The following is a 13,536-nucleotide window of genomic DNA, read 5'->3' on the forward strand; positions in this document are numbered from 1 at the left end:
AACAGTAACCCTCACACACCCCGCATAAAGGCACACTGAGCCGTTAACCCTAATTACCTGTGACTGACACATCAGCGAGGCCCTGACCTTCCAGGCATCGGCTTAGCCAGAGGAAAATAAACAGCTCCCTTCACATGAATTCGAGGCACTGCAACCCCCCTGTGCTGCTCTGCATTTGCAGTCCAGAGCAAAGGTGGAGGATGAGGCTCAGCTTGCCCCAGCCCCAGTCCCACTTCTTTCCAACGCCCAGCAAGACACAAAGCAGCCAGAGAGGAACCCCAGTCCCAGGCCTTCCCACAGCACCACAGGGCTGGCACAGCAAAAGACCGGGTTTTACCTTCCCAGTGATGACTCTCTCCCTCTCTCCCAGTAATGCCAGAAGAGTCCAGGATCCAGTAGCACCAGACCTACAAACTGAGGGAGGATCCCTCCCAGCTCCCCACAGTGCCAATTTCTGTCATATTCCACTCTTTAATATCCACGCCCCCCTTTCAGGAGCTCCCTGTAGATCCACAGTCTCTCTCTATCCTGTTTTCTTCCCACTGAACCCTTGAGCAGCTACAGGAGCTCTGAGGACGTCGCTGCTCCAGGCACCAGCCTTGGGAGGCCACTTACAGTGGAGATGCGATTCACTGTTCACTTCCCCAGGGCCCCACAATGGATACAGATCAGAGTCCTGGCCCAAAGGAGGAGAGAGCAGTCCAGCAACACAGACAGACCCAGCTCTGGCTGGACAGGACAAGCTGTGTCAGAGATGGAAGACACAGATCCCCATTCAGCAGAACGAGACAGAGACAGCAGGTCTTCTTGGATGCTTCTGCACTCCCAGCAGCACCCCCTCTCTGCTCTAGGCTCCCTTCCCAGGCTGTCCTCACAGCCCCTTGCAGGGCTTCCCATGCCCTGAGCTCTGCTGAGCAGGAAGGTCATTGCTGCCGAGCCCTGCTGCATGGCCCCAGCTTCCAACACCCATCCCCTCTCGAAGCATAGAGCAGTGTCCCAGCAGCTCTCACACTGCCTCCAGGGCTGTGCCTTCCTCCTCCAGTACCCCCAGGACACTCAGCCACACTGCCCCATTAGGGAACAAGAGCCTCCAGCAGGAGGAGGCAGAGCTGCTTACCCGGGGGGCAGAGAGTCCTGAGCCTGCACTGCTGTCCGTGCCTGCGGGGTGCTGGGTGCTGCCTCCTCAGCTTCTGTGGAGCCAGGCAGGGTGGATGCAGCAACAGAGCCCTCAGCTGTGCTCAATGTCGCTGCAGCCAGCGTGGCTGTCCCCACAGCTGGCCTTTCCTCTTCCATGTCCGCAGCTCCCACCACATCGCCGTTCACTGGGAAGGCAGAGGGCAGAAATATTAGCACCAAGAACAGCACTGGCTCTTCCACCACCCTGGGACAGCCCCACAGCCATGGTAGTGGTGGTGGCAACAGGGAGCACACAGTTCCAGGCCAGGCCAGGTCCCACAGAGCCCCTGCCTCCATCTTTCCTCTTGAGATAAAAGCAGACACAACTGCATTTGTGCTCAGCATCCCTTCTGCTGCCTGCAGGTGTGCTGCGGGCCTGACATGGAGGCCAGAGATGAGGAGCTTAGGGGCAGCCTCACAGCATCCCCACAACAGGCACTGCTGGGAGCTGAGCGGTGCTGGTTCCACTGTGTTTGTGGAGAGAGGAAGGGACTGAGCAAGGGAAAACCGCAATGGAAACTGATCAGGAGGAAAACGTAGACCAAAAGGATGAAAGGAAATTTGCTTGATGAATATTTATCAGCTAGCAAAAAAAAACAGAGCTTGACAGCACAGCAGAGGATAACTTCTGCCACAGCCACAGTGAAATTAAAGAATTAAAAATAAAACAAAAAGGGATGCATATAGAGCTCCATAAATCAGAATTAAGAAATGTAAAAAGCTGCAAGCCCAAGTTTTGTAATAAACACTGCACAGTAGTCAGGTGTTTACTGCTGACAAGCACGAGGAAGAGGATTGAGGAGCTTCAAGCAAACTGTGCCAATGTTCTGAGGGAACCTGACTCAGGTGACTGCACTGCAATTGCATTGATCTCAGTCCTGGACAGAACAGGGGAAAAGATTATTCAAAGTCCACTGATAAGGACTCAGGGAGGAGTAGGGCTGGGGCTAAGCTACGCCATGGAGAACGCATGCCACACAGTAACTTCCTTTTCTTCTCAGAAGAAATTACAGCTATGGGCTACAAACATAACTGGCAAGTTCTTGCAGCAGTCTGCTCCCAAACTGCACGCACTGACATCAACAGAATGTACCGAGCGGGGAGGAAGAGGAAGGCTTCTGGAGGCATGCTGAGCGTGACACAGCATCCAGCACCACCCCCAGGCAGCACCTCCCATCCCGAGGTGTAACGCCCCAGCTGGCACGCTGCTGAGAGATAAACAGCAACAAGGACAGCACAGCCATAAAGTCACTGGGAAGGCTGGGGCCGGGCCAGCACAACGCGTTGCGAAGCGAGCAGAGCCCAGGAACAGCGCCGTGCCTGCGGGTGCGTCCCAGTGGGGCATGGGGCGGGCAGGCAGCGGCACTGAGCAGCACTGGGGCAAGCCAGGAGTGCAGGTTGAACTGCTGTGTCCCACTGCAGCCCTCTGCACCCTCACTTCCCTCCCAAAATGGATTTTGGCAAAATGGAAATTACAGTGCTCCAGGCTTTTCCAAAGTAATGAAAAAAAAAAAAAAAAGGAAAAAAGTCCTCCTGGGTTGAACCAAACGTTTCCTTCTATCCAAAACAAAGCATGCTGCTTTTCCTTCAGGTCTCTGACAAAAGCAAAAGTAAGGACAGAACTGGCTGCAAAATAACAGTGCAGGGGAGTAGGAAATACCTGTGGTACTGATGTCACCCTGCTGCCACCTCCCACCCTACAGCACCGCACCATGTACTCCCCCAGGATGTGGGACATGGGACCCTTGCTAAGCCCACAGTGCCAGACACCATCCTACCATCACGTCACTGGGCTGCTGCAGGCTTCCTGCACTACTGAGCAGCTCCAGCACACCAGCAAAGAAAAGCTGGTGAGCTGCTTATGGCTTCATAGTCACACACTCACCAGGTCCAGTCCCCGATCCACGGGGTATTCATGGCTTTGCAGACAAGCCTAAGAAAAGGAAAACTCTTCCCGAAGGTATTGCTGGCATAAGACTGAGTGCCCCTCTGGGGGTGGGTTTGTGCCCTCTCAGAGAAGAGCCACAGAAATCATTACAGAGAGACAGAACAGGTCCCACCAGTGAGCCTTAAGGAGCTGCCCGGCTTATCAAAGTGAAATCAACAGTTCTTTTTTGGGAAGGAATCCCTCAGCACTACAGGACCCTTTCTCACAGTAGAAAACTCCTTTTCCCCTCAGACCTCACCCCTACCTCTGCCCACCCCGCGCCTGTCGCAGCAGCAGATCCCCGCCGTGCTCACCGGTGCTGCTGGCGGTGCCGTTGGCCATGCTGCTGGCTGTTGGGCTCTTGGGTGGCTGCCGGTGCCGGCTCCGTGCGTTAGGACTTTGCTCCCCGCTGCCCGCACCCTGCCTGGAGGCCCCAGCGGCGAGGCGGTGCGTCCTGCAGGGGAAGAAACAGGAGGTGAGGCGCAGCTGGGCCTGAAGAGAGCTGCCTGCCCCGACTCCGTGCTGCTGCTCCCCAGGCACAGACGTCTATCTGCCTGCTGGGATACAGCAGCACATACCTGCCCCAAACCTCAGCTCTCTGAACCTACACACGGGTCCTGGCATCCCACCCCCCACGTCAGAGCCCACAGGAGACAACTGCTTGTGTGCCCAGGGACGATCACACCCTGTTGCTTTCTGCTCCAGGAGACCCCCAAGGAAACGCTCACAGCAGCCACGAGCCCCACGCAGAGACAGGTGGGGATGCTGAAAGCTTCTGCCTATGGTGCCAGGAAGGAACAGCTGGGAAAAGGCAGCACTGAAACAACTGCAGCCAGAGCCCAACTTCTCACAGGGATGCTCAGTGAGGGAAAGGGGAACATCCAGCAGCGGGGCACCTCATCATGCACAAACACCAAGGTGAGAGAACCGCTGACCGAGGGAACACTCTGACAGACCCCTCGGTGTTCACTCTGTAATGTGGGGCAGTGAGAGCTCTGCACCACTGGGAAGAGCCTTCTTCCCACCTCAAGGCCTGGGGAGTGCAGGCAGAGTGGGGCCACTCCTGCCCAGCGCAGTGCAGCGCTCACAGCCACCGCACCAGGACGCGGGAATTAGGGCTTGCTTTGTTCCAGCCAACTTCTCCCCTTAAAAGGGCAAAACCTGCAGACTGTCCCCACTTCCCAGGGCCAGGCCGAGCTGGGAGGGGACAGCAGCTTGGCAAGGGCAGGGCACAGCATCGCTCATGCCACCCACGCCAGCTCCAGCAAGCCCTTGGATCCTCCCCATGCTCCTCAGGGAGCAGCTTGCAGCAACGCCAGGCAGAGGAAGGGCTGGGGCTGGGAAGAGACACGGGAAAGCAGAAAGCAGCTCAGAGCCAGCCGGGCTGCAGGACCCAGATCTCTGTGCCCATCCTTAGTTGAAGCAATGGATGGATGAATCCTGTCCTCACCCTTCTTGCTGCAGATGAGCTAAGCGCTGCCCGCAGTTTTTAGCAACCAAAACAGGATGTTTCCCTGCTGCCAGCTGGCCACACAGGGTTATCAGGCCTGAATTAGCCCACGGGCCGCCCAGCCCAGCCCTCCTACGAGCGCTCCCATCTGGGCATTGTCTTTTAATAGATGCATGGAAACAAACCCAGTGAGGCCACGTGACGGAGGCTAGACTGGGAACAAACTCTTAAAATAGGAATGGGGGAAAAAACAGCAGCATGCAGATGGGAACAGGCAGCAGTGCCGCTGGGAAGGAGCAGGCAGGGACAGCCCCTTGCCCTGGTGGTGAGCATAAGCCTCACCATCCCCTTCCATCACCCACCCCAGGCCACGACAGAGGGAACAGATGCAGCCAAAAAGGGCAGTGGTGTCAGCCATCAAGGCACAGCCCTTCTGCACAGGCTGATGCAGGGCACACAGAGCAAGGCACATCACCCACGCTCACCTCCAGCCCAGGTGTGAAATGCTGGAATGGATTCCATCCCCATGACTCAAGCACAAGATGCCAGGAGCCACTGAAGTGCCAGGCATCCTCATTCAGGATGCAATCTGGCAAACGGCAGCTGGAGAGGAATTCTCCCTGTCCCTGAGAGAGATGGCTGCCTTCTCCCCACCACATCCCATGTCACGCATGGTGCTGGGAATGGGGACAGAACAGGTACCAGCACCTGGAGGAGCACCTGTCACCCCACACCAACCAGCAGCACTGGTGCCTGGTTCTGAAACCCCAAATCAGTGTGAGCCCAGCCCAGTTTATCCTCATTACCCAGCACCGTGCTTTGTGGATCAGCCAAAGAATTGGGCCCTCACAGGGGGATTGGGCTCATGGAGCCAGAGGTGCTGCTTGTCCTCAGGGCTACTCATGCCCATCACCAGCTAAGCTGTAGGCTTTGGATGTGATTAGGTAGTAAAAGTTAACACAGCAGCGCACCGTAGGAATAACTGGGGTCTGCACTGTTTGCAGCAGGTGACAGCAAAGTCAGGGGGCAGAACCCAACAGAGCTCAGCCCACCAGCCCAAACCCGGAGCAGACTACTCCATTCCATGCTGTCAGGAGGGGCCTCTTAGGCCCCCACAAAACAAATGGAGATTGTGGCAACCCTCTAGGCACCCACAGCACCAAACCTCAGCTGGGGGCCTCTGGGCTGTTTTCTCTTCATGCAGAGGGCTGTGGAATTTCACACCCCGTCACCAAGATTAGCAGCAAACCCCAAGATGACATTTGCTCAGAAGAAAAAAGAGAAGCCCTGAGCAAGCAGTTTCCCTTGGGGGGACAGTGTAGAAATAGTTGAGGAGCAAAGAATGAAACTTTTCTTTCCATCCTGACTGCGAGCAAGTTTGCCAGCATCCATCACCAAGCCCATGAAAATAAACACTGCTCTGCATATAAACAGAGTTAACATCAAACAGCATTCTCACGTGCAAAGGACCTGGGGAAGGCAGCTGACTGTGCCGGGTACACACAGCCATGCTTTGCCCCATACAGCAGTGCTACACTAAAATGTCGAATTGTTCAGAACAACCTACATTCAGATGAGCCCAGAATGAAGCAAAAACAAGTGATAACGTTTCCCATGCCGTGATATGTAACAACTTCAGGCTGCCACAGCTGGAAGGTCTCCGGAGGTCCTTTCAGAAGCACCAGCCAGGACTTAGCGCACTCATCTTGCATGCTCAGAGCTCAGGACACCAAGAGCAGAAACTATTCACTACTCACAGGCGGAAAGCAATGGGGAATGTGAAGCACCCAGTCTCCAGGTTGAGCATCCCAACCAGTTCTTCTGTTCCAGGCTCTCCAGCACCGGCTGAGAACTGCTGCAAAGAGCAGCTTTTGCTAGGACAGAGATCCATCTCATCTCTGAGATGGCGTTAATACCCAGACAGCGGAAACCAAGAGGAGAGCAACAGGGCACAAACTGCAGTCAGCGATGCGTCACCACTCCCCTACCCCAAACAAGCGCTGTACGAAGAATGGGATCACTTTTTACAGCTAAAAAGCATTTCTCTCCTTCACTCGTCTCTTGTATGCGCCTGGTAGATAAAGAGGAGCAGAGGAGCTCCAAGCACAGAGCTCCTTACCATGCTCCTGCACCTGAAGCCTGCAGGACACACGGAGCCCCTTACTGTGCAGGCTGCAGGCTCATCACTACAGGCACGCTTTAGCCAGAATATCTGTATGGGCTGCTGGGCCACTGCCACACCCGTAGAAATATAAATAGGCATTAAATTCAACTCCATGTTGACAGTGTGACACGTCCCTCAATAACCACAGCTCCAAAAAGGAGCAGCTCTGCGCCACTCCATTCCAGCAAGAAGGCAGGGACAGGCACTGTGCCAGGCAGGGTGGCTGCTGCCCAAGCATCTCATTTCCTTTGGAAGTAGCTGTTATTTCCCTATAGCTAGGCTTGCTTTGCTTCTCTTGCTCTCCCTGGACCTTCTGAAGCATTCTCCTGTGACCACCACTATGGATATGGTGCCTCCCAGTCTGGCCCAGGGCCATGCTGCAGGCAGAGGTGCAGCACCCACCACTGAGCAGCCACTCAGTGAGAGCCCCATTGCCAGGACCAGGCTCCTTGCTCTGAGTGCCAGTCCTCCCCGCACACCCTGATGCACCATTCCCATGCCTGCCAGCAGAGCAGCTGGGAGAAACTGCCTAGGCAATCACAGAAAACTGCCTGATATGCCTTAAGAAACAAATATCTAGGGAGACACCGGCCATCTGCACTCCAGCTGCATGGCCACTGTGCCCAACTCTGCTGTCTGCACCCAGCCCTGCCCCAAGTCTCCTGTGTGCTGCTTTGCTGGGAGATTTGGAGGAGTTGCCGTGTCCTTGAGCAACAAGGACACTGCTCGAGTGCCCCCAGAGGTTCAGTAACTGCCCAGTGATGGACTGGCAGGTGCTGCTCTTACCTTGATCTGCTCCCAAAGCAGTTTGTGGTGGCAGACTGATGTCTGCTCTCCGTGGCTGCAGCCATGCTGCCGGGGTCCCGTCCAGGCACCTGGGACCCTGGATGGGTGAAGAAGTGAGTAAAGAAAACAACTATAGCACTGATTAGTTCTACCTTCATTCTTTCCTGCCATAAAGGAGACCTAAAAGCACAACCGCTCTCTCCCCCCTATCCACCTTGACCCCATCCATCAGGAGTTCTGCTCCCTTCTGCTAGCCTGGGCTGTGGTTCTGCCCATCCCACTGGAACCCACAGCTCTAAGTATGACTGTGGGCTCTGTCAGCATCATCAGGGCCCCAGGTTTTAGGACCTGGATGACCCAGCAAGGCAGAGAAGGAACAGAGAGAATGCAAAGCAGTGCACTTCCCAGCACAGGCTCTGCTTACTCCCTAGGCAGCCTCGAGCAGTCAGACATCTGTCCATGCCCCTGCACATGCTCCCTCCCCACGCAGAACCCTTTTTTGAGTGGTTCACCAAATAGAGAATGTGTTTGCACAGCCCAACATGGGAAAGCTATGGAAGGGGCTGGACTGCTTGAACATTGAGAGGAGGCAGGCACGATGCCATCGACACTCCTGTTCCTGTGTCCCACCACACATCAGCTCCCACAGGAGCCTGGAGCAAGGCCGAGGCCTTACCTGGGGGAGCAGGTGGCTGTCGGCACTCAGATGTTTGCTCAGGGGTGCTGGGGGCCGTGCTGTCAGCCCCGCTCCTCTCCCCGCCGCTGCTCACCACCTCGTGCACAGAGCCGCTGCATGCACGCGGAGCCGGGCAGCACTCACCCTCTGTCACAGCACTGCCATTCGGCAGGCTTCCCAGATCAACAGCCGGCCCATCCAGGAAAATCGTCAGCTCTCCACCGGAGACAACGCTGCCTTTGTTCTCCGTCTGCAGGTTCAGGGTCAGCTGCCTGTTCTCCACTGGGGGAGACGAGGAGACATAGAGAAAGAGACCACCGGTCATCACCTGGGACCTGACCACGATGAAGACATCATGTCCCAGTCCCCTGCAGGACCAAGCTCCCCATGACCCCAAAGGACCCCCAGGGTCAGCTGTCCCTCCAAGCACCAGCCCCACACCTACAGGCACCCCACAGTGCCCATGAAAGACTGTCAGTCTTACAGCCTGCTCCTAAGGAAGCCCCCCTTCCTCCCCTCACCAATCTCCAGCCACTGGGGGCAAGGCCAGGCCCCTCCGTCCCCTCACATGGGGACATGGCTGTGACAACCCAGACCACAACAGCTCACAGACTCAGATCTGAGGCTGTAGAGAGAGACGGGGCTGGATTCATGTACAAGGCAGGAAGAGATCCATGCCAGCACAGCCATCAGATGCCTGCGGCACAGAGTGGATCAGCAACTACGTGCTGAGATGCCTGAAGTCCTGCTCTGCTGTGGAGGAGCAGGAGCATTCTTCAGACTTGGGTTACTCTTCTTCCCACCTAGAAAAGCAGCAAAAGAAAATCCTAGGACCATCACTCTATCCACATCCCCATGTATCTGTTCTACTGAGCCCAGAGCTGCCCCATGACATACAGAAATGCTCAGCCACAGCACTGGGCCACCTCTGCACCACCTCAGGCCAGGAGGCAGCTGCCAGCTCCACTCCATCGTGAGCCAGCCTGGCTCCCAGTGCTCAGCAAGACTTTTACCAGCTGCTGTCTCTTCACCCACAAGTAATCCACCTGGGGCACTGCCTGTCATGGCTGCAGCCACAGAGAAGGCAGCAGATGAGCCACAGGTACCATGCCCGAAGCAGGGGCTCCACAGCTGCAACAAGAAGCAGAGCCTGCCCCAAATCACTGACTGCTCCTTGTCCCAGGGTGGGCACATGCTGCACGCCCAGCTCTCCAGGGGCCGTCCAGACAGCAGTGAACCACATCCCCAGTGCCACTGGGGGAGCCACCAGCTCCCAGGCTGGTAGAGAACAGCACAGAGGCTGCCTGCACGCCTTCCATGTTCCCCCCGAAACAGAAGCACAATGGGACCATCAGTACCACAACTCACACAAGTGCGGCCGTGCCCCAATTGAGCCAGTAGGACCAAAACACCCAGCTCCGCCACACAGGGCCAGAAAAATTTGGCTGCCCCAGTGCGGGACGCCAGCCCAGACACTTCCTGACTCATTGCTCAAATAATATTTTTATTATACACGGATTGCTCATGACACAACGGCACCATTTTTAAGCAACCTGCTTCACCCTGTCTCGCCGTGAGGATGAGATGCAGTACCCACCCATGGGAGCAGGAAGGGAGCATGTTCCCCACAGACCCCTTGTCCTGTCCCCAGCTCAGGGCGAGGGCCTGGCAGGGGCTGCAGGAAGTATCTCCACACTGCACCCGCAGCCCAGTCAGCACAATGTAGTGCTCAGGGCTGGAAACGCTCCCCAAGCCCAAGTCCCCAGAACCCATCAGCCACACACAGCCAGGAAGGGACACAAGCAGGCAGAGGAGGAGTCACTGCACTGCGGGGGCACTGGTCAGAGACAGGAACTCTCTCCACTGCCCTGCCCGGATGCAAGGCCTGGAGACAAGCGAGCGTGGAGCTCCCTGGAACCTGTTGTGCGCACCTGCTGTGCCATGCTGGGTGTCTGACATCCAACCCCAAACCTGGTGCCTGGGACTTGTGAACAGAGGGTTGCAAGACAGGTCGTTCGTGAGCATCACGGATTCTAGTCCCAAGGAGGCAGACGCCCTCAGTGCCCAGGGCCCTCACCTCAGGGCATGGCATGGATGTCGGTCAGAGCTGATGCTGCTGCTTGTTTCCCACCTGCCATCACATAGGGCTCTTGGTTAAGCCCGGTCTCAGCCATCGGCATAAAGGTGTTATTCTCCAAATCTGCAAGGGGAACGGATCTCACGGATCCTTCTAAGAACATGAGACAGAAGACCGAGAGCCAGCCTGGTACCGAGCACAGCCAGAAAGCAGAACAAATCCAGATCCTGTTTCTCCCTGCCTGCTCCGAGCCATAGGAACGTGCCCTTCCCCCGAGCCGTGCGGAAGTCACGCCCGCACACACCGGGGGTCTCCTGCGCCCCTCCTGCGAGCGCCCCGCAGCCGCAGCCGCACAGACCCTCATTGTGCAGCGCCCGGCCCGGGGGGACGGCAGCACGGGAGCAAAGACGAGGTGTCTCCGAGTAGAGGATGTGAACACGAACCTCCCAGCCGGCCGCCTTCTCCCCCTCTCCACCCCCTTCAGCTTTTTTAAAGAAAATAAACACCAGCAGAACCTTCCATTCACTGTCCCCGTCCAGCACGCGGGACGCACAAAGGGACATTGCTGCTGCACCAACAGAGGGTCCCCTGAACGGCCAAGCACAAAGGCTGCCTGTGTCCTACCGGCTGCCAGAATGTCAGAGGGATTATTATTATTTTGGGAGGGGGTCGGGGGTGATTTGGTCCTGAATGAGGTCTCAGTTCAGCTACTTCCAGTGCCCTGCGTGCGGCATCAGAGCTGCCATTTAGTGGCGGCGAGCTGGAATTCCCTCCCAACCCATTAAGCGGATTTACAGTTCCACCCTGGTAGCAGCAAGCACAACTCCGGGCTGAGCCCGAGCCCCCCGGCACCCCGGGAGCTGCCTGAGCTGCACAAGCACTGAGGAAAGGGGACCCGCTGCCTCTCACCTCACAGGGACGGCTCCTTTCTCCCACAGGCAGACAAAAAAGTTTGCTCACCTCTCACCTCCTACAGCCCTCTTCGCACCATTCCTCTGCATGCGAATCCCAGTTTTCCCTCAAACAGTTCCACGTGACCAAAGCTGCACCCTCCACCACCTGAAAAAAGCCCCACACAGAGCCACTGACACAAAGATAAGCAGCTCCTCCAGGCTGACCCAACAGCCACTGCCACGCACTCTACTCAGCAATCTACGTGCCCCCAGTTAGCGCAGGGCAGCAACACCACCATCCCATGGCACACGCAGGGTCCCTGCAGCCATGGTCCTCTGGGAGGAACCTGAGGGGAGCAGGACATTCTCCAGCTATCCCACAGAGCAGGGAGGAAGCAGAGTTTAGGAGAAGTGATCATCTTTAGTCCTATAGGAAAACCAGTCTTCCCAGGCAGTGGAAGATTAGTCCTTGCTGCTGACACAGCCTCAGATGCCCAAGAATCACTGACAACTGTGCCCACTCCACTGCCACGCAGCACAACCAGGAGGACCTCAGACCTCTTTTCCCCTCCTTTTCTCTGACCAGGACCACCACCCCAGCAGAGACAGTGCATTAAGCATTCACTGCAGCCCATCTGACTGCCTGCATTCACCACTCCTTGGTGAAAGAGCCTTTGCTTTCTGGCCACGCAGAATTCCTGTGGCAGCATATTCAAGCAGTGGGGTCAGCTGCAGCTTTCCAGAGGTTGGGGGTTTGGCCAGAGGTGCAGAAGAATGGAAAGAAAGGGCTCTGCAGGATCTGTCAAGTCCTGGCATATGGTGCCACTTGAGAAACAGGAGCCTGTTGATGTAACTTGCAACCCGAGCAGTAAGCAATAAAAGCAAGCACTTTCATCCATGAGCTGCAGCCCAGCTTACTGGTGTCCCTCCAAAGCCTGCACAGACATTCACCACTCGGCTGCCAGGGACCAGCAAACAGCAGCACCAAGATCAGCTTCCACCCAGACCGCGTCGGGGGCCGCCCAGGGACACTGCTCCAGCCACACCAAGGAGCTGCTGGCACCTGGGAACAGCGTTACTGCTGGGGGGCCCAAGGCAGGGCTGTGCCACCGAGCGCAGGAGGCTGTGCCTTGTTTTCTGTCCTTAATCCCAGCCGAAGACAGGAGCATGCTCTCCCCTGAGCCCCAGCACCGGCCACATCCTGGTGGAACAGCCTGGGTCCAGCTCCCCGTAGGCTCTCCCCATCACCCAGCCTCACTGCAGAGCTCTTTTTCCAGGCTGCAGGCCTCAGAGCTGAGGCTGTTCCACCTGGAGTGACGCGTGCTTGGCAGAAGGTTCGACAGCGAGAACAGAGGGAGCCACGGCTGCTCCTGGCAGTACGAGCCCTGCAGACACTGCCACGAACGTCACTGGAGATGAGAACACCACCCCTGCTGGAAAACACCCATCTGCCCAAAAGCTGAGCCACGAGAACAATCCTTCCACACCAAGTAAAGCTACAGGAATACAAACAAAAGATTGCAATTATGCTCACACAGCGGTAACTTACAGAAAACCTCACTAAAACCATAGCGAAGAAAAACCAAAACTAACAACAACAAAAAAAGGTCAGACAGCAGCAAGCTGCCAGCCAAGAGCTGCCCTGGGGAGGACACGTCCCTGCTCAGCATCTCCCAGGAGCAAAGAATGAGCTTGGGGGCTTCCAAGAAGCAGACAGCACTCAATACAGTGTCTCCCTCAGCAGGGGGACTTAGGCTGGATTAAGGCATCCCTTGTCCAGCTCAGGAGGGTTTAATCCCAGTTTACTTGTGCGACCTGGCCAACTCCCTGGTCACCACAATGCTACACTCTGGAAACGGCTTCATCTCCTCAGCAGGCAAGGCAGGAGCCAGCAGCCAGGCCATAGAGCACACCAGGACCAGGGCAGGGTCCCTGCGATGCAGCCTTCCCTCCAGAGGAGCAGCAGCAGCCTGAGGCCCACACAGAGCTGGAGCAGAGCCACAAAAGCTGAGCAACAAGGAGCAGGGCCCAGACTTGGTGAGAGAGGCAGCATGCAGGAGTGTCCACCCTGTGGCAGCACCTTCCCAGCAAAGCAGCACTCTGCAGCTTTAAGAGTCCTCCCTCCTGGCCCACGGTGTCAAGGAAAAATCTGACACATTTTTTCTGCCGCACGTTAACGAATGAACTAGAACAGCCAGTTGCCTTTTCCATTCAATTTCCACACAGCCCCCTGGGACACCCACTAATGAAAGGGCTGATTGTGCCCTGCCACAGGAGTGGGCAGGTAGGGCGGGAGCAGTGGCACGACTCTGGGAGAAAGTAGGAGGGAGCACCACGGGGCTGAGCCCCCAGCACAGGCAGCTCCAGCAGCCCAGCCCTGTGCCTCC

At 56.6% G+C, this 13,536-nt stretch overlaps 1 protein-coding gene across 1 annotated transcript in view; it reads right to left on the reverse strand.

The window, feature by feature from the left end:
- WWP2 (WW domain containing E3 ubiquitin protein ligase 2) overlaps positions 1-13,536 on the reverse strand; it is a gene marked incomplete at its 3' end in the record, with an annotated part of 28,682 nt that overhangs the window by 13,250 nt on the left and 1,896 nt on the right. Inside the window, exons 4-7 of the mRNA XM_079541630.1 lie at positions 8,180-8,461; positions 7,504-7,600; positions 3,418-3,557; positions 1,118-1,322 (exon numbers count right to left, since the gene is read on the reverse strand). Coding sequence (XP_079397756.1) covers positions 1,118-1,322; positions 3,418-3,557; positions 7,504-7,600; positions 8,180-8,461 — 724 coding nt within the window. The remainder of the gene's footprint in view (positions 1-1,117; positions 1,323-3,417; positions 3,558-7,503; positions 7,601-8,179; positions 8,462-13,536) is intronic.

This window comes from Tetrao urogallus (assembly GCF_951394365.1).
Source record: "Tetrao urogallus genome assembly, chromosome: 12".
NCBI classification, from domain to species: Eukaryota; Metazoa; Chordata; class Aves; order Galliformes; family Phasianidae; genus Tetrao; species Tetrao urogallus.